General features: G+C 37.3%; 4 protein-coding genes across 7 annotated transcripts in view; 2 read left to right on the top strand and 2 right to left on the bottom strand.

Annotated features, from left to right (window-relative positions):
* DIP-kappa (Dpr-interacting protein kappa) overlaps positions 1–20,362 on the top strand; it is a 156,345-nt gene that overhangs the window by 69,602 nt on the left and 66,381 nt on the right. For all 3 annotated transcript variants that reach the window (XM_070209515.1, XM_032437531.2, XM_070209514.1), the window contains exon 3: positions 8,892–8,917. The gene's annotated coding sequence lies outside the window, so the exon portion shown is untranslated. The remainder of the gene's footprint in view (positions 1–8,891; positions 8,918–20,362) is intronic.
* LOC6634016 (cilia- and flagella-associated protein 299) lies at positions 77–1,050 on the bottom strand. The gene is made up of 2 exons (XM_002057823.4): positions 577–1,050; positions 77–515 (listed from the first exon to the last, which is right to left on the bottom strand). The coding sequence occupies exons 1-2, from the start codon at positions 886–888 to the stop codon at positions 123–125; spliced, it is 705 nt and encodes a 234-aa protein (XP_002057859.1). The 5' UTR covers positions 889–1,050; the 3' UTR covers positions 77–122.
* On the bottom strand, positions 15,366–16,967 carry LOC6634017 (E3 ubiquitin-protein ligase NRDP1). Its single transcript, XM_002057824.4, has 2 exons — positions 16,813–16,967; positions 15,366–16,754 (listed from the first exon to the last, which is right to left on the bottom strand). Exon 2 carries the CDS (start codon positions 16,730–16,732, stop codon positions 15,728–15,730), a length of 1,005 nt encoding a protein of 334 aa, XP_002057860.1. The 5' UTR covers positions 16,733–16,754; positions 16,813–16,967; the 3' UTR covers positions 15,366–15,727.
* Positions 17,403–18,649, top strand: LOC6634018 (E3 ubiquitin-protein ligase NRDP1). Of its 2 annotated transcripts, XM_032437533.1 has the most exons (2): positions 17,403–18,064; positions 18,146–18,649. In XM_032437533.1, the coding sequence occupies exons 1-2, from the start codon at positions 17,575–17,577 to the stop codon at positions 18,577–18,579; spliced, it is 924 nt and encodes a 307-aa protein (XP_032293424.1). In that variant the 5' UTR covers positions 17,403–17,574; the 3' UTR covers positions 18,580–18,649. The 2 variants fall into 2 exon arrangements, with proteins under 2 accessions (XP_032293424.1, XP_002057861.1); XM_002057825.3 differs by having other exon boundaries at positions 17,404–18,649.

The following is a 20,362-nucleotide window of genomic DNA, read 5'->3' as shown; positions in this document are numbered from 1 at the left end:
GAGTCTCTAGCGCTCCAGATGCATTTGTATTGAATTTGAAGACCTCAATGAACAGACAGTCAGGACAAAGTTGTGTAAAAATGCGTATTTATTTGTATTTTTGTATAAAGGCAATGGAATGTTTAAAAAGCCTTTCGGACATGATGGTCATACAAAATCATTAAGCCATACATTGGCGATTCAATAAATGTGCGCATCACATTATCCTGAAATATGCTTTCCGTAGCTGTGACAGGAACAATCTTATGATCGGCATTGTGCTTGAACAAGAGACGACCGCCATAATTTACGACTTTGTAGTTGTCGCTATGGTTGAATGTAAGGGACCCCCTGTGCCAGTCATAAAAGCTCAAGTGGGTGCGATCGGGCTGCAGCATAATGCGACCCTCGAAAACGGCACGCCAATTTATAGCCCCAAGCATGTGCTGGCTACAGGCACGCAAGCTGTCCGCATAGTCAATATATCCCGATATATCGGAGCCATTGCGCTGTCGTACTTGCAGGAAGATAATGGTCTGTGTAAGGATCAGTTAATGAACAAGCTTAAGTATAGATTAGTCATCTATTTGAGTATACCGATAGACTCATTAGCACATTGGGCTCCTCCCGGTCGGCCAGGGCAACTAACGCCGGATCATCACTTGTCCGATAAACACTAAACAACTTATCTATTACCTTTGGGTTGAGCGATTGCTTTAAGCGCTGCCTGCGCAAAAGGAATTCATCCTTTTCCATTATTGGGGCATTCGTGCAATAGCCGAGCTTTACCATCGCACCTATGACTCTTTTGCTGCCCAAATAACGATATTCCTCAACCCTGGCAAACGATTGCAGATAGTCCTCATAGGTCTCGAATTTCAGGATACTAAAGTCGCCACTCAATGGCATTGCGATGGATCTTCCTTAGGCTGACTAAATCTATATTTGTATCAATATGTTTTGCAGGATATGTTCTTTTATGTGTGTTATAATGTACGCTTTATTTTGTTAGGCTCGAATGTATCGTGTATGTATTTGTTTTTGTTGTTCAATTGATATATTATTTTAACTCGATTGTCTAACTGATCCTGATAAACCAAAGCTTACTAGATTTGCTAATCGATCAAAAGTTCAAATTCATTATTTTTCTTAATGTTAGCAACTTTTTATTCTTAGCAATTTTATACAGTTGTCAGCTGCTATCAAAAGTAAAACTGATTGCTAATATTTGTTTAAAGTAAATAATTTAAAAATTATTCAAGAATTACAAATTATTTCAATTAAATCCCTACATTAAACTTTCATATTGTTTTTTAAATATTTTATTCTTATTTTCCAGTTATAAATTTTTGCTTAAGAAAAGTTATACTGACTAATTTCCTGACTATTTAAAGGACATATTTAAAGGTATTTATTGTCTTTAAATATTTATTTAAGTCGGATACATATATCCATCAAACATACATACTTCACACATCATTATGCACCCGGTTTGGGAACAGCGCTTTTCATAAGGAATTCAGCAACCAGTACAAATGGTGTTTATGAGCTGCTCTGTTTTGCCTGGCAGCGTAAATTACGCGCATAAAATGAACATTAGATTCATATTTTAATGTGCGCACTCACTCACACCCACACACACACACGTGTATATGTACTCGCATATACACTCAGATGCCATAAACAAAAGCAGGTTAACTTCTGGCACTGCCAGCAATAGCTACAAAAAAGGTTATGCCAAATAACCTGCAGCTATTACAAACACAAACAAACAGTCACCCGCACACACACACACACACACACACAGACACCCACACATACTGGGATTTTCATAAGTGTGTGTGTCTACTTATTTCCATTACAAATGAGCTTATTATGCGCCCGAGTCACAAAGTCATTGCGACTTAAAAGGATTTGCATGTGATTAGCAGCACGAAATGTAAACAAAATTCTTGCGCCAGAAGACAAAAAAGAACAGAAAATAAAAAACTTTTATTTTTAATTAAGCGCCGCACAGATGTTCTTTCTTTTTCGCTATTTTTACATAAGACATAATTTTATTGAAGAATAATTTTGTTCCAGTTTTAATGTAAGAATCTATTTTAAAATTTATTAATGTAAAAATATTTTGAATATATGAAATATTATATTATATTAGTTTAATATTTTGAAAATCACTTTGAATTAGTTTTTTATATTTTTCAAACCTTAAGTTAATCTATAATATTAATTATAATATCTAGTTAGTTTTTAGAAGCGTGGCAAATTCGTTCAAATTGTTTATGTTGCCCCCCCATTAAGGCATTTTCTAACATAGGACGATTTGTAAGCACTTGATAAGTTGAGCAGCCGAAAATGTTACACACATCTCTTGGTGTGTGTATGGGTATAGGTGTGTGTGCGTGCTGCTTGTGTGCTCCATTGTGTATTTGTAGGTACTTGATATTTGTGTTTGTGTTGCGTATTTGGCAAATTGCCTTTGGCAAGGGGGCGCATTAAAACAATGAACACATCATAATCATAATTTTTGTAGCCTAATTTCTGGGGCATAACGCGTATGCTTTCTGTTAGAGTGTGCGTGCATGTGTGTGGCTTGGTTTCTGTGTGTGTGTGTGTGCGCGCACGACAGACTGTTTAAATACAGCGCATTATTTAGCTGGAATGACTGAGCAGTAGGCAGGTTCGACTCGGCTTTACTGGCAATAGAAAATCGAAATCCTTAAACTCAACACTGAACCCAACTGTCTGACAGACGCCTTGAAGCGGACTTTGAGTGGCGCCTTACGCTTCAATTGTCCTGCATAATGGTGATTTCTTTTGCATAAGCCTCGAATGTCTGCACAAAAGCATCCCTGAGCAAATAGAAAAGCGACTTTGCATTTCTCCGACGTCTAATTGAAGTTGACTTAAAAGTGTTGCCGTCAGACAGGTGTAAACGAAAGAAGACACAAAAAAAAAACAATCGATTTGAAGCTTAAGCAGTAAGGCATGGATGGGTTTATTTAAGTGTATATATTATGCTATAAAAGTTTTGTTTCTTTTTTTTTTTTTTGTTGACAATAACTTTCTGATTGTTCTTAATTTCTTTTAAAATTTTGTTTTTTATTTCGCATTTCAAGCAACAATTTCATGTGTGAAGGTTTTTCGCAAAGCTTGAATATAACAGATTTATAAAAAGATATATCAAATGAAAATAATATAATGAAATTCATTTCAAGTTTCTATAAGTATCGTTTGAATGTAAAACACAACCGAGAGTATTTTATAAAAAAAAATTATTCTGAATGCAAATATTTTACGCTAACTGACATAATAATAGCATAAATATATAAACTGTAGCATTTTCTGCATAAATATAAAAAATACTTAGATTGTTATGTTCAACATTTTCTTGGCAATTAAAGCCGCAGTGAATAAACTGGTGACATGTATTTTTTTAAAGATACATTTTTAAACTCAACTTTTTTGCTTTAATCCTTAATCTGCATTTAGATGTTCAAGTATCTTTGAGACGACCTTTAGCTAAGCTGCTATACAAATACTCATTTGAGTTGTGTATGGGTGTATATGTTTCTGCTTATAATGACGTCAACTGCGCTGTCATATAACAGCAATGAGTGGCGTTCTACACACACACACACACACACACACACACACCCATTGACACACACCTACCTCATACATACATGCTTCATGCATTCGCTCAACCTTTTGGGCAGACATCCATGAAAAAGCAAACAAGTCAAAAGCGAAAGACCAAATAAAAATATATAAAAAAGTAAAAAAAAAAAAAAAAAAACTCAGACAGCTCATGAATGCAGCCCATTGAATTGGCAGTTGGCACAAAAGACTAGACTCCAAGTTTAGCTAAAAGCCAAATAAGTAAATATGTGTGTGCGCGCGTATATAGGGAAAATAAAAAGAAAATTGCGAAAATTGTTGTGCTTTTGAATAAATAAATCGCAGCGCAAATAAAGGTGAATGGCAAAATGGTAAAGAAGAAGATGACAACAAACTGAGACAACATTTGTGTATGACAATGGGCCACGATGACGTCAAAGTTCATGCTGGCCAACTTTTAGCTGCCCCAACTTCTATTCAGTAATCTCCTAAGCACTTGCCACCAAAAAAAACAGCAAGAAATATGTCGAAGAACGCAATTTAAGGCAAAGATTTCAACTTCAAAGGCTCGCCGTTTATCGCTGGCGTCACTTAAATTAAGGATGTGTGCCACGTGGCTGAGGGCCGACGGCTATTAGGCAGCACACGAGAGTAAACTGTGCATAAAACTCAATCAAGTCGAGACAAGGAGTACGGCAACAACAACAGCAACAAAAACAACAACAACAACAACAACAAGTACAAGACAATCCACACACACACACATCAATAGCCTTTACATACCTCAACGCTGCGGCATTGTCCCTGCAGGCATGTCAGGCTCTAATGCCAACTCTGACACGCTTCGTATTCCCGGTGCTTTGGCCCTCCTGTTTAGAAATAGGAATCAGCGTGCAAGACAACAACGACAAAATCCTTGGCCCGAAATTCCACTGTTTTGGCAACAAAAAGAGCCCCAAACAAAATGTTAACCCATGTATCGTGTGTGTTGCATCTTTGGACCCTTTGCTGCTCGGGGCCTCAGAGACGCCTGCAAAAAAAAGAGCGCACAATAAAACAAACAAAAAAAAATAGGAAACAAGTCAAATAACTTAAGTAAATGTGCAAAAGGCCTTAAGAGCTAAACTCGAGTGTCGGCGCACCCTGAAGCACATGTAGCCCTGTTTAAATAAACATGTGATATGCAGCGACTCTCTTATGTTAATTTCATTTAGTTAAGCTGAATGGAATGTAAGTAGTTGTTGTTGGAGTCACAGTCTGGAACTTAAAAGACATTTGAAACAATAAAATTGGTCTGAAAATTAATAAGGCAATTAATTGGTTTACAGGGAAATTAATATGCAGATGAATTGATTAGCAGTTAAAGCGATTAAAGGCAAAGTCTAGGAAGAAGAAAAGAAATATTTATTTATTTATATATATATATATACTTTTATTTGTATATTTTGTACACCTCAGAAACAACTAAAAAATAAATAAAATAAATATTTATTTGTTGATTTTGATGAGCTTTTCATTTTAAAAGATTTCTTTAGCTGGCGCGAATCAATTTTTGTCCGATCGAGGCAAATATTTTAATTAATACATTTTTTTTTACGTTTTTTCCTGATTAATTCAATTATAAATATGCGTTTTTTGCCAAATTTTGCCGATAGCCAGTTCTGTCAATATGAAAAACTATTCGAGACTTTTTGTTTTCATTTTCATAGCTCTGCCAATCGATCATTTCATTTGAGCACATTTATTGAAACCCTCTTAAATCACATGCCAGCTCGCTTGAATGATTTATTTGGGCACACGGTGTTGGTTCTCGCTCCGGCATTCACATATGTTTTCCAATGCCAATTTTCCATTTTAAATGCGAGCTAATTTATTAGCAGCCAGCGGCGAACAAACGAAGCGAGCACCTTCAAAATGTTGTAATAAATGTCACACTTGCCGTGGCAGACCAAAATTATTGCTACGCATTTGTCACACGCTTTTCGCAGCAGCTAAAACAAAGGGAAAAATAAATAATAGTATTAAAACGTACAAATAAATACGATAAATAAAAATATTTTTAATTAAAGTCTCACATAAAGCAAAATCAATTTGTACTTTTCTCTTACAAAAAAAAAAAAAGAACACAAACGAGAAACTAAAGTTGTTCCAGAAAACATTCTCGCCGCAGTTTCAGCAAAAAGCTAAATGAATTTATATGTTTATCAAAAACTTGATGCTATTTTACTTTTAAATAAAGAATTATTTACAAGAATAATTGTAAGTTACCATATATTGTCCTTTTTTTTTTCGAATATATCTTAAATGTTTATAGATTTTGTGAGCTGATTAACTTGCCCCAATATGTAGGCAATAAATGGTACGAAACCACTTGCTGGAATGCATGAAAAGAAATTGTTTCGTCTGTGCCAATTATCAGAAAAGAAATTTAATTTCTTCTTCATGTTCGGGTTTGCCTTTAAATGGGTGACATTTGCCTTGTCACGTTTCGATTTCGTGACGTGGCACGCTTGAAATATGTTTTTACCGTTTCACTTCGATTGTTGCAGCAGCTGTTGCATTTTTAACGCTGATTATATAGTTTTCATTTTACGCCCACTCGGACCGTTGTCATAAAAGTCAATATGGCAAACGCCTTGACCCTTTTTTAACTTTTTCGCTTGAAGGGTGCACATGTGGCATGCTACATACTACTTACTTATATAATGATATATATTTGTATATATATAATGTGCGTGTATGTGTGTGTGTGTGTGCAACTTAATCGCAGCATTTTCATAAAATTTTATTGAATTTAAAACCGAAGCCCAGCCACTTGAGCAAATATCATTTATTTTATTGTTCAATTCCGGACCGTAAAGGACGGCTGGCGATTTCGGTAACATTCCCACAGCGGTTCCTTGTTACAGGACTCTTAAGATATTGTGCATGTGTGCCTGCCTCTGTGTGTGTGTGTGTGTGTGTGTATTGCTCTGATTTCCTAACTGTCTGCTGGCAAGTGGCAGCTGTACCATAAAAACTAAAGCATCCTCGTTCTGTAGAAATGTGTTGTTGTCCGGCTCTGTTTGTGGCATGCGGCCATACGTAATGAATGTTTATTGCACTGGACATGGACATGTTTTGCTCATTGCTATCTCGCTCCCTTTGTTGGTCTGGCCAACAAGGCTGCGTAATTGCTTTTGGTTTTTGTGCAGACATTTGCCATCTTAACTATTCCTTAACGTAAACAACATGGTCAATACGCAGAAAATCAGCTATCGAATAGCTATACATTATTGCACTAGTCAATATAATAAGACATTTATATTAGGCTAAAAACAATATTATTATAAACATTAAAAAGAAACCCATTAAGATAAATGGTTGACGAAAGAAAGTATATGGCTTATATTATTTACACTTTTAAATTAATAGAATCAGATTTCAAATCAAGGCAAATCCAACGAAAACTTTCGGTAGTTCGATTAACAATTCAATTCAAAACCTGGCCCTAAGGTTTTTGCCGTGAACCTACCAATTGGCCCTGACCAAAATCGTATTGATTGCACTTATCATATTATTAGAATACAAATTAGTAAATGGCAATTAAAGCAGCCGATTCGTAGGATGAAATTATATACCAATGCGATTCTAGCCATTTTTTTTATTAATTTAATAATATTAATATTAATACAGTACCAGTATTGTAAGTTGAATGTCCCCACAGATTTCGTATATTTATATATATTTAACTGAATCATCGCATTTTCGAGTATTCGGTCTTTATAATATTACAAACTTCATATACTTTGTAGACAGGCTGCCACACATGCAGCCTAAAGGCATAATATTTATTTAAAAAGCATGTAGGTAATATTGTAATCATTTATAGAGACTGAACCCAGCTTGGGGTAATGCGCGAAAGATGTGCAGAAAAGATATGCCTGATTTTAATAATCGTAAAAGCGCACAGCAAACATACAAAATGTTCGCCCAGGAGCAGAACAGGAAGTACATCTACCTAGATATTTCCATACGTTTACACATGCTAGTATTAAAATGGCGCAAACTTCAAAACTCGAGGAAAACGTGGCCAAAGTTGCCGCCGCACAAGTCATTGTTATGCATGACGCCGACTGCCAAAGCCGAAGCCGAAGCCAAAGCCAAAGCTAAAGCCAAGTGGCTGAAAGAGACTGCCACAGACATTTCCATAAAAAGCAGCAACAACTAACAGCAGCAATTGGCTGGCAAACAAGTGGGCGACTTGGCAACAAGAAAAATATTAAAGATTCTCAAAACCATAATCTTATTGACGTGATAGGATTACACTTTGCTAAGTGAATTAATAAAGTATGCGTCGCCGATGTTGATGCTGATGCTGAGTTTGTGGCCAACTACTTAGGGGCACCACTCAATATGAGATGCACACAATATTATGGTCGAAAATGAGCTGACAGCGGTTGTGTGTGTGGGTGGGGCGGGCGAGTTGACGTTGGTGCGTGCCCTGATTCTTGACAACTGCCGACTGGGATGAGCTGTGCGCAAAAGTTTTGCAACTCTCAAGTTTTCTGGCAACATTATTAACATAATTTATCACGACAGCGACAGCGTCCGCTAAGCAGCTCAATAAGGTAACACTTTGGCCAAAGTTTGCTGCATAACCACAGAAAAAAAAAAAAAACAACAAAAAAGCAGAAACTAACCAAAACATATTCATTACACAAGCATTACATGAGGCATATATTTGGGTCTACCCGCAAACGTGTCAACGCTTTCAGTCAAAAGTTCTTGCTGCCAGCATAATTATGCCATGCTGGCCATGATTAATTATTGCTCGATTGGCCTGGCCCGCAAATAAATTGACATCTATTGAGACAGGCCCCAAACAAAAAAAAAATATATATATCCAGCAAAATGTTCAGCAATCATTAAGCTTGAATTGCGCCCCAGGGAGCACTTGGAGTTGGCTGCTCTTAAGAAGATTGTTATTTAGCTGGATTATTCCAAGGCATTTGATTTATTGCAATTGTTAAACATTTTTATATATTTATGTAAAGTCAGAAAATTATAATATGTATTTATTAATTTTATTATTATTGTTTATTTATTATTTATATGAATTATACTATTATTAGTGTTATTAATTACTAGTATTATTATTATTATTATTTTTATTATTATTATTATTATTATTATTATTATTATTACCATACTAACTTTTTGGTTTTTCTAAAGAAATTTGCCATTATTTAAAGAGCCTTGTGATTTTTTTTCTAATGGATATCGATTTCCTTCTAACTTATATATTTCAGAAATGCTGGTCGATACAATGAAATTGGTAAGTCATTAGTTTAAAGTCTTAAACATTTGGTTGTTAATATGCTAATAAATATAATCTTATAAAGTTTAATGTTTATCTACATACATTTCCTAATGGATTTCCTAATGTACAAAGTGTTCACAAAGCTCTCTGGCTTTAATACATATTTATGTATATTTATCCGCCTGAGGCGAGACTTAAGATTCGATATATTCACTCAAATTAAGGCTTGAAAATCAAAAAAGTATATTCTAATATTTCTAAGAAAGCCTACTAAGGACTGACGAGCCTGTTGCCTAGTACCGGAACCTTAACCGAACCATTTTTTTTGAAAATAAAACACACCTCGGGAAGATATGGCCCAATTTATATATTTATATATATAATTTGGATGCTTTTAAGGCTTGCAGCCTTGGCTTAAACAAAGGCAATATCATAGTATATCTCACCTTAGTTGGGCAAATCCAAATCTGTAATTTCTGACTAATAAAATCAACTTGAAAGCCAACAATTGTGACCTTGAAACACATCTAAAGAATAGCTCAAAAAAAAAAAACGTTGACAAAACTTGGCAATTCCATTGCCAGCAGTTATAATTCGAAAAGTTTTCCGGACTTTCCCTGAAAGCTGGGTGTTACTCAAGTTCTGGGCTATTAAAAAGTTACGCTTTTCATTTCAATTGCCCAGCCGAGGCAAACTTGCAGCTGAACAAATTACAAAACTAGTCGCATAAAATTTTGCACTTGGCCCCAAAAAAAAAAAAAAAAAATGGCGTTAAAAGTGTCGCAAACACGGCTCTGGGCCAACTTGACTGTTGGCTGCCAATAAATGTGAGCACGCAAATTGCCAGCCAATTAGTTGCAAGTGCGAATCGCAATGTTGCTTATTAATTGGCAATTGGCGGCGGCCAAAGACTGAACTTGATGCGCCCTAAGTCCTACATAAGCTCAAAGACAAAACAACCAGATGATTTGTCCGTGATTTTTCCATTTTTTTGTTTTGTTTTTTTTTTTGTGCTCTTAATTAATGCAAATTAGATATGCAGCGGAATTTTGTTGGCTGCTGAAAACCCAACCCTCTTTTAGCCACCCACAAATGAGTTTTTCATCAAGTCTAACAACTTAATTAGCTCATAAAAATGACGCCCCGAAGCTGTTAACCCGGCGAATACCAGCCGCAACCCCAGCCCCACCCCTCCCAGCCAGCGAGCCCCTACCCATGTCCCGGCGCTTTCTGCGTGCTGCGGCCACTTAAACGCAGCACAGATTGGCACCGAATCCGGGCGGAAATGCTGGGGCGCCAGGTCGTAGGTCACGGCGTAGGCGCAAAGCTAATTAGTATTAAGTGCTCCGGCGGCACTTGAAACCATCCCCACAGCATTCTGTTGTTGTTGTTGTTGTTGTTGTTGTTGTAGTTGTGGTTGTCGCTCCTGTTGTTGAGGGGCCGCGCGACGCCTCGGGCGTGGCAAAATATTTTTGTGTGTGCGGTCACTTGTGAAATTCCAGTAAAACGGTCGGCACAGAACAAAAAAAAAAAACAAAGAAAAAGCTTATAGGAAAAAAGAAGAGAGAAAAACTAAGCAGGTATAACGAAGCCTGCATACCCTTGCTTATATAACGCATAAATTATGCATTCATTTCGTTTTATTTTCCAGCTAGTATTGCAGTAAACAATTTTTTTTTCATTTTAATTTTTCTCATATCTTTAAAATAAATTGGATGTTCTCTTAAATTGTATGTTCTTAAATTTAATTGCGTCAATTTTAGGAGATGCCAAATACATATATGGCGAAAGTAAGAGAGTTTTATTTTCATTTTACTTTGCATCGCCTTCTCATTTGTTGCTTTATCTATTTCCTCCTTGCACTGTCGCCGCTTTGGCTGCTGCACTCAGTTTTTCGCGAACATTCGCTTTGATCATTTCATTTTGCGTCAAATTACATGCAGACATGCTTGTATGTATGTATGTGTATGTATGTAGAGATACGCGGTTAATTTGCACACGTATTAAAAGTGATCAATTAAGGTATTGTGAAATGTGATAGTTCCTCTTATTTGATGAAAAGTGTATAACTAAAGAGGTAAGCTGCAATGTCTGTTATAAATGCATGATGCCCATTACAAATTAGTTGAATGAAAATAGTGAAAAATGGCCTTTGGCCTTACATACATACAAACATATGCACACATACATATGCATGCATACATTTACCCGCGACTTAGTGCCGTTTGAGTGCGTAATGATCCAGCGCCAAGTCCCGTTGGCTTTCTGCCTAATTTCTGTGCTGCTCAGTTCGTTTTTTTCTTATCGCATTCGCCGTTGTTCGCCAGTTCGTCAGGTCGGCGGAGGCAAACCTTTGCCCAAAAACGTTTGATGTTTTTGGCGCTGACACATTTTGATGGGCATATAAAGTGAGAATATGAATGCGAAAGGGGATGTGGAGAAAATACCCTGCACGAATGTTGTTTATTTGTTTATCCGATTATGTTGCTTTAACCTTTGGCTTAAGTTAATTGGAACTGTGTATGTGACTGTGTAATACGGTTATTCTGCATCTCTATCATGACCTACTGATAGGCTTATCATATCTATCAACAGATCGATCTTGGAGCTAGAGTCGCAAATATTTGAATATATGAATACAATGTGCATGGAATAAAGCTGAAATAGTTCATAGCCAAACTATGGACTTAAGTAAAAAATAAAAAAAACTTAAAAGTAACATTTCTATAAAAAAAAAAATGCATTAGCAGCATCCCCGCCCACTCCCTTCGGATTAGACGCAATTTAACAAGCACTTACATCAATCCGCAAACAAGTCAATTATCTTATTAGGATCCATTTACACCTCCTCGCTCTGTCGATTGCCCCGCTGGTCCCGGCTCACGTATCCGCTCCGGCTGTCTGTCACGTAACGTTTTACTTCAGTTCAACTCATTTCCGCAGCTCACATGACTTTATGCAATAACAGCCAAATAAAATTATCTTATCAGCGAGTGGTAGCTGAGTTCTGTGCGTGTTTCTCGTGTCTGTGCGTTTCTGTTTTCGGCTAATTTTATTCCATAAAAGTTGTGCTTATTGCGCTTACACTGTCCTTCGGCCCTGCGTCCAGTGTTCACGGCTTGTGTCCAGCTAAAAATTGCACGTCCCGCTCATACAATGCGCACGTGACCGCTTGGCAATGTACCGATGCCAACTGACATGCCCCTCGCCCTCACCCCCTGCTGATGTCCTGCGGTCCCCATGCACACACACACACACACACACACACACACACACACACACACACACACGATCCCATGTAATGTGCTTAACTTAGAACAAACAACAACGCGCCAAATGACAGTTATTCATGGTAATTTCTTCTTTCTCATTTTTTTTTTTCATATTATTTGTAGTAGGATTCCAATTTAGTTAGGATCCGGCTGTTTAAGTATATTTGATACGCTAAATTTATAACAAAATAAATTTGTTTTAAAATATATGAAAGAAACTCTTAATTATATTGTTATTTTTTGGTAACAAATATCAAAAATATTCTCAATGAAAATTGGATTAAGTTTGGGAATATGTCGATTCGGTTAAAATATCTTAAAAATAGAAATTTACATTTAAAAAAGTTGCAAAATCTTTGTCAATCTTTGATTATGATTATCACTTTAATTTATTTTAATTTCTAGTTATGGGATAATGGGAATTTAATAAAAAAATAATAAACAACAAAATAAATAAGAACAACTAGGAAAATTAACTAGCAAAGGGAAAGAATGTCTGGAAGGATAATGGATTTTTCAGAAGAAAAAAACCTAATAATAAATAATGTTAAACAGAGTATAACAAAACCCCATATTAAACTAGTAAAATATTGTAGCATACATTATTTAATACCATCTATTAATTCTACTATTTATTTACGTATTTGTAGAGGTATTTATACAGGTGCTCCTATTTCTATTTCCTATTTTATTCGACAAACTTTTTCTTTTTTTTTTACACGACATAATTTTCTAATTTTTTCGTTTTGTTTACCCAACATACCCTGTTCATTGAGCCAGCCTGGCTGTGATGATTGTCATGCTATGGTTGTGGGGGGAGGGAATGGGGCGGCGATGAATTAGGGCGGGCTGGAAACTTGAGGCGAATGTGTCACGTTCGCTTTTTGCAATAAAGTGGCAACACGACGTGTACAACAAATATAAATGCAAATATACAGTTTGTGGTAAGCATTTGAAGCTCGTTACACACACACACACACACACGCACACACACACACAGAGATTATTAGTTGCAGTTGTAGTTGTGGCATGCCCCATGTTCATATTCTCTTATGTCTAGCATAGCGGAAGTGTTGATTTTCATTAAATGGCGTCAGTTCAATTGGAAAAATATTGTTGTGCCGCATATGTGTGTGTGTGTGTGCGTGTGTGTGTGTGCATGTTGTTGGTTTTGACTTATTAAATTGGCCTGGTTCACTGGCCGTGCTTTTGATTGTCTCTAACAGCTTGCTTTTATCGAAAACGAAGTCAAACGAAAATTGTTGATAACATTTTAATGCGCTGCGCCAGTCAAAAGCGGCATTTGAGCCGTTTAGAGCATTTATTAATGACGGATTAAAGCAAACCTCACAATTTGCTTATTAAATTATTTGGAATTTATTTTAGTTATTTAGTGCCCAATGTCGATTAAAATAAGTTGAGCAAGGATAAAATGGCTTGCAGAAAAGGTGCTACAATAATTCAGCTAGTTATGCAAGCTTTAAGTTTTTATTAGAAATAGCGAATTAAGTGAGCTTTAAGCATCAGACATATGAGCTTTAACAATTTTCTGAGCTTTAACTTAACTGTTGCTAAATTCTACTTTCAGCTTTTTATTAAGCATTATTTATTTACATGAGTATAAATATCATTGAAAAAATGTAATTATTGTAATTATGTTAAAAAAAGTCGCTTTACAAACACAGCTTTTAAAAACTTAAAATGCGATTTTTTTAGGCTTTAGCTGTGCTCTCCAGGCTGCAACATTTTGATTCTGCTCATTCAAGGGCAAACATATTGATATTTATAAAAAAAAGCGTAACATAATAAAAACTCATATCAAACGCCTGCAATTTTTTATCCCCACATAATTTCAAGTTAAGAAGTCGTTGCAATTTTCGTAGCCCCCCAAAGTGACCACATAAAGTCCATTGTAAGGCCCAGCTGGCAGCTGCATTTGGAGATAAGATAATTTGAAGAAGAAATTGCAATTCAACGAAGAAGCTCTGTTGAAGTTTGACACAAGCACGAAAGTAAACGGAAGATAGTTACGTACAGTTGTCACAAAAAGTATGCGCACAATAGCAAATGCCAAGTGAGGAAAAACATGAGAATTTATATCCAAACAGATGGCCATAACGAAATGAAATTTTAAACCAAATGTACACACATATAGATGTATGTGTGTGTGTATGATATTGTGTAAATATTTTGACATCACAATATGCTATTGCAAGCATGCTTGTGTGCCTGTGTGCTGCTTGAGTGTTTGTGCAAAATTTACTATTCATATGATATGCTCAATGGGCGAGAATTGGAACGGGAACAGGAAAAGGTAACATTTGGGCTAGTTTATTTGTTTGTTTTGTGGCATTCCCATTCGCAGTTAATTTGTTAAAATTTCACTTTATAAATAATATTTGCTAAATTTCTCTTGCCAACAACAACAACAAGGCCAGTCGAAATAATGACAGTTGGCAAAGCTTTAGTTTATGGCGCCTTCTGTTGAGCCACAAGTTTTCCAATTTACATAACTTCCGCTGCAGCTTGTAGCCATAAATATGCAAAGGCTTTTCAGCCTCTTGTCTATGGAAATGAGTCAAGAAAATGTATGCAATGGCTTTTCCCTTCATACCGTTCTTAGTAAGTTTCATATGAATTCAAAATTTGTTTGACTTCTATCTTGACAATATGATATGGATAAATTGTCCCAGTAAAACGATTCTGTAACTTTTCATGAGTGGTCCACCATGGTCACTTACTATTCGTTTGTAATTCTAAATTTGTAAAACAATGTGCTTAAATGAAGAAAGATTTGTAGTATTAACACGAATGGGCAGATCCAACATGGTCATATGCTACATCATGTAATATTTTATCAAAGGTCTTCCATTTAAATTTACACTGCCCGAATTTATATATAGTTAAAAATATATCATATATAATTTTTCCTTCATTGTTAAGCTTTTAATATTAAATTTTCAAAATTACATTCAGTTAATTTCTTAATTTACAAAACTAGTTATTCTTAAATGCTGTTTGCTGATGTGAAAAAAAAAAACCGACGAATGTGTTTTAAACATGAATTAAGTAATTTTCGTAAATGTTCTGTATATATACACAATTGTCTATTCGACTTATATTGAATATTTATAAATGGCTAACAAGCTACCCAATCTATATCAGAAATATTTCATTGAAATTCCAACAAATTCGAAAAAAGCTCAAATTAAATATAATTCGTTGCATACAATCCAAATATTCAGCTTGTTTGTACAAAGTCTTTTGATTCCCGAAAGGTTCCTCTCGATTGTTTTCGAATTTTGCACTCTTGAATTTGTCCCTGCATCGTCATCGTCTTTTTTGTTCTTGCTACCCAATCGTTAAAGAGTGAAATCGTGTAGTTAATTTAGATGGTATAATTTTTACACACACATGCAACATTGTTTAAGCGCATCCCTATCAAACGGAAGCACAACTCAAATAAATTAACTGGCAGCAAATTCGTTTTTTCTCCTCTGCCCAAAATATAATTTTGACCGATCGAACACGAATTAACGCCTACGAGCTGCACTTAGAGATAATCGCTGTCTGGCAATGGTACCGGCTCCGAAAGCGTCTCATCGACGCCATCTACAAATATCATAATTACACCCAGCACCGGACGCAGATTCTCGGGCATGTGGGCATTGTCACCGCCCAAGATGACCACGCACGGCTTCCCGGTGATCACGATGGGCAGCAGCCGTGTCACATACTGCGCCAACCGGTGCAGATTCATGCGCCGCATCTCCAGCGTGGTCAGTCCCTCGGGCCAGCTGTCCTCGTAGCAGCAGTCCATTAGGACATTGATCAGATGCATGGGACAACCGCTGGCGCGCAGACCCTCGCGCACCATCATATGCATGGGAGTGTCCGGCGTGGAGATAAGGCTGCCCCAAGTGCGCACCGAGGCCAGCGGCAGGCTACGTCCCCAGCGCATCAGCGAGTAGCGATCCAGCTGGTCCCCCACGTTGCGTATTACCGGATTGGTTGATCGCAGCGCCGCCACATAATACTGGACTAGCTCCAGCTCACGGCGATGCTCGCTCAAGCGTCTCTCCTGGTGCGCCTGCATGTCCCGTAGCTCGGATATCTCGCTTATCTGATCCTGTAGCTGTTCTCGCAATTCGTAGACACAATTGTGGCTGGTCAGCTCATCCTTGGGCACCCGCATACCGCAGCCTTTGGTGCACATGACGACCACCTTTGGATTGTTCTGGCAGTTGGCCACATGGTTTCGATACTCCCCCAAAGGCATCAGCGCTGTGCATCCGTTATCCGCAAAGCTGCACTTGATTTTCAGGCGTCCCAGCATGTTCCGCATGAGGCGTGACACGGGCACCAAATGAATAGGCAGTAAGTCGGAACGATCCACCGGGCAGATTTGCTTCTCTTGAATCCACTTCTCGATACAGAAGCGGCAGAAGGCGTGCTCACAGCTGGACGACTGCATGGGCTCCTCCAGCACATCCGCACAAATGGGACAGAGGAGCTCCTCATCGACATGGCCAACGATTAGTGCTAGATCGTAGCCCATGGTTGGTTCAGAATAATTATCGCTAATGAAAAATGGGAGTAGGAATCAGGAATTTTGGTATTGATGCAGCCACGACTTACCCTTATCACGTGTTATGTTACAGACAGAAGCCGAAATATTCGATTTTTCATAAATTTCGTTTCGAAATATGAGAGTTGCGTCGCAGCCGGCAGTTGAGTTGATCTGTGATGAATTTTTATACAAAATTGACAGAATTTGCTATTTCAATTCATATGGAATTCTCGGTTAAAAATCAAAAATAAACAAGCAGAATAAACAAAATGATGGCATGGGATGTGCAGTAAATGATCAATTTTTTTTTTTTTTGCAGAAAGGACAATTTATTTTTCATTTAGATAATCAATCAATTCAATAAAAATGTAACCTAATAAAGTGAGTAAATTATTGAAAGGAAACATTTTACAGAAATATCGAAAAGATCGAGTAAATTCCATCAAGAATTGGCAACTTTTAAGTATGGCTTATACCACCATATCATATTTTTATTTTAATTAAAAATCTAATTTAGTTTTAAATGCAACTTTTGTCATCCAAGATTTTAGCTCGTGGTAATCGCAAAAGTTTGAAAACTATTTCTAATCGATTAATCGATAATAACTTATGGAAATGCCACCAATATATTTAAACAAGCAAAAGCTTAGTTTTTATTTGAAATAAAAACAAAATTTAAGTGTATCTACTGTGGCATTAGTTTCACATTTTGAATCGAAATTCATGAAAAATCGTATATTTCTATCTGCAACATCGAGCATAAGGGCAAGTGGCACCTGTTTCAGCACAAAAGTTTTATAATCCCCATACTTACACTTACGTACTTAACAATGGGCTACGATCTAGCACTAATCGTTGGCCATGTCGATGAGGAGCTCCTCTGTCCCATTTGTGCAGATGTGTTGGAGGAGCCCATGCAGTCGTCCAGCTGTGAGCATGCCTTCTGTCGCTACTGCATTGAGAAGTGGATGCAGGAGAAGCAAATCTGCCCGGTGGATCGCTCTGATTTAATGCCCATTCATCTGGTGCCCGTCTCACGTCTCATGCGGAACATGCTGGGACGCCTGAAGATCAAATGCTGTTTCGCAGAGAATGGCTGCACAGCACTGATGCCCTTAGAGGAATACCGCAACCATGTGGCCAACTGCCAGAACAATCCAAAGGTGGTCGTCATGTGCACCAAAGGCTGCGGTATGCGGGTGCCCAAGGATGAGCTGAGCCGACACAACTGTGTCTTTGAATTGCGCCAACAGCTGCAGGATCATATCAATGCAATTCCCGAGCTGCGCGACATGCAGGCACACCAGGAGCGGCGGCTGGGTGAGCACAGGCGCGAGCTGGAACTGCTGCAGTATTATATAGCGACATTGCGTGCCACAAATCCTGTCATCCGCACTGTAGGTGACCAATTGGATCGGTACGCGCTGATGCGCTGGGGTCGTGGCCTGCCGCTGGCCTCGGTGCGCACTTGGGGCAGCCTCATCTCTACGCCGGACATGCCGATGCGCCTGATGGTTCGCGAGGGTCTGCGCGCCAGCGGTTGTCCCATGCACTTAATGGAGATACTGCTGGATTGCTGCCACGAGGACAGCTGGCCAGAGGGCCTGACCACGCTGGAGATGCGGCGGATGAATCTGCACCGGTTGGCGCAGTATGTGACACGGCTGCTGCCCATCGTGATCACCGGGAAGCCGTGCGTGGTCATCTTGGGCGGGGACAATGCCCACATGCCCGAGAATCTGCGTCCGGTGCTGGGTGTAATTATGATATTTGTAGATGGCGTCGATGAAACGCATCCGGAGCCAGCACCATTGCCAGATAGTGATTACCTTTAAGTGCAAATTATACACGTTACCTCTTGTTTGATCGGTCAAAATTATACATAAATTACACGGGTTAACAAGATTTTTAATCGTTTGCGTGCACTTGGACAAACCTTTTGTTCCAAAATAAGCTAGTCTAAAGAAATGACCATGGCATAGAGGCATCTGGCATCAATACAGATTGAGTGACAACATAAAAATGTTGTCTGCCCTTGAATTGTATATTCTTCGTTTGTTCTTCAGTTAGCTTATAAATATTTATAATAATCTTACCGGGAAGTATAAACCAGCCTATAGCATTTTGTCGAATATCTAGAAAAAATTATCAAATCTTTAAAGACATTTGTACAAATGTTTTTCTTTTTATAGATTACTTTCTAAATTTAATGCAAATAGTAATATAATGTTGGTTCATGGAGTTCTTAATTGTTTAGCTAATTGTTATTTGAACTTATGTAAACGAAAGTTGATTTTGTAACATCTTCCAAGTTGCCCTCAATTATGCGACAATTAGCAGAGTTTTCACTGCGTATGCGTAATATTTCATGCAAATTCAGCTGAGGCACAATCTTAAATGCTGGTTACATTTGCTTGCCAGCAAATTGAGGAAAACTTGTAATGAAAATGCGAAAAGTTGTCGCTTAAGTTCGCGGCAGTTGGCGACACAATTCGCCAAAGTTTTACAAATTGCACTCGCAATTGGAATAATTTTTATGACTGCAAGTTGCGCACTCAACCGAGTTGCAAATTGAAATTGAGCTCGCAAGCTGCATGAATATTTTCAATAAATGCAGTTTAAAGGACAGTTTTTTTTTATTGAAATAATTAAAAATTATAATGAATAAACCCGACTAATAGCTACATTTTGGAGGTTAAATAAACGTAATTGAATTGGATAGAATTAGATATATTTTTCCATAATTACTTATAATTCTATTATCTATCTATTATATGAATTATTCTATGATAAATAAATAACATGTTGAGTGAGAAAATTAAAGTACCCGTCACAACGGAGTATATGAATATATATAGTTGAAAATATTAGTTTCCAATTCATTTTAATTAAATCGTACCTGGCTGCAAATTTACTTTGAAACTACTGCAAGGCCATCCCAACTAGAGGGCTATTAGTATAAACCGACAAAATGCTTACAAAAATATTTGCCAGGTTTTTGTTTTCATTCAAAAATTGCTTAGACAGACAAGACATATGGAATCAATGTATTGGCAATCAACAATTGTTGTCTCTGGCATTTAAGAAATATACATTTATTTAAAAAATGTACAATTAATTGTTAAAATGTCCAATTTTAGCATATATATATATTTGTAGTACATGTTGGTAAAGCCTCTCTTGCTATAATTGAGGGGAAAAAAAAGGGCAGAAAGGGCTTAAGTTTTCATTGCAATTCATGTAGTCACTTTTAAAACTTAATACATTAATTAACTTACAAACTAAACTCAAGAGTTGTGTGCATATTTGCAGCCAGTAAACAGCTTTATGCAATCTTCGTTGACGCTCAATAAACAAGACGGCAAACAGCCAGTATATCAACAATAATAGCAACAACATCGACAACAACAAGTTGCTAGAGAGCAAATTAGTGTCAAATTAAATGAAACCCTTTGTCAACTAATTAAATGCAATGGCTGCAGTCGAGCTTTAGATAAGTTGATTAAACAAAGGCCAAAGGCAGCAGCCAACTAACTAAGCAACTAATATTTCTGATAACACAGATGCTTACACCTGCTGCAGGATGCAACAATTCATGTGTTGTCTGCCTCTTGGGCT

Source organism: Drosophila virilis, chromosome 4 (assembly GCF_030788295.1).
Source record: "Drosophila virilis strain 15010-1051.87 chromosome 4, Dvir_AGI_RSII-ME, whole genome shotgun sequence".
In the NCBI taxonomy this organism is placed as follows: domain Eukaryota; kingdom Metazoa; phylum Arthropoda; class Insecta; order Diptera; family Drosophilidae; genus Drosophila; species Drosophila virilis.
Note: the sequence above shows the minus strand (reverse complement) of the source record. Positions and strands in the feature narration are given on the sequence as shown.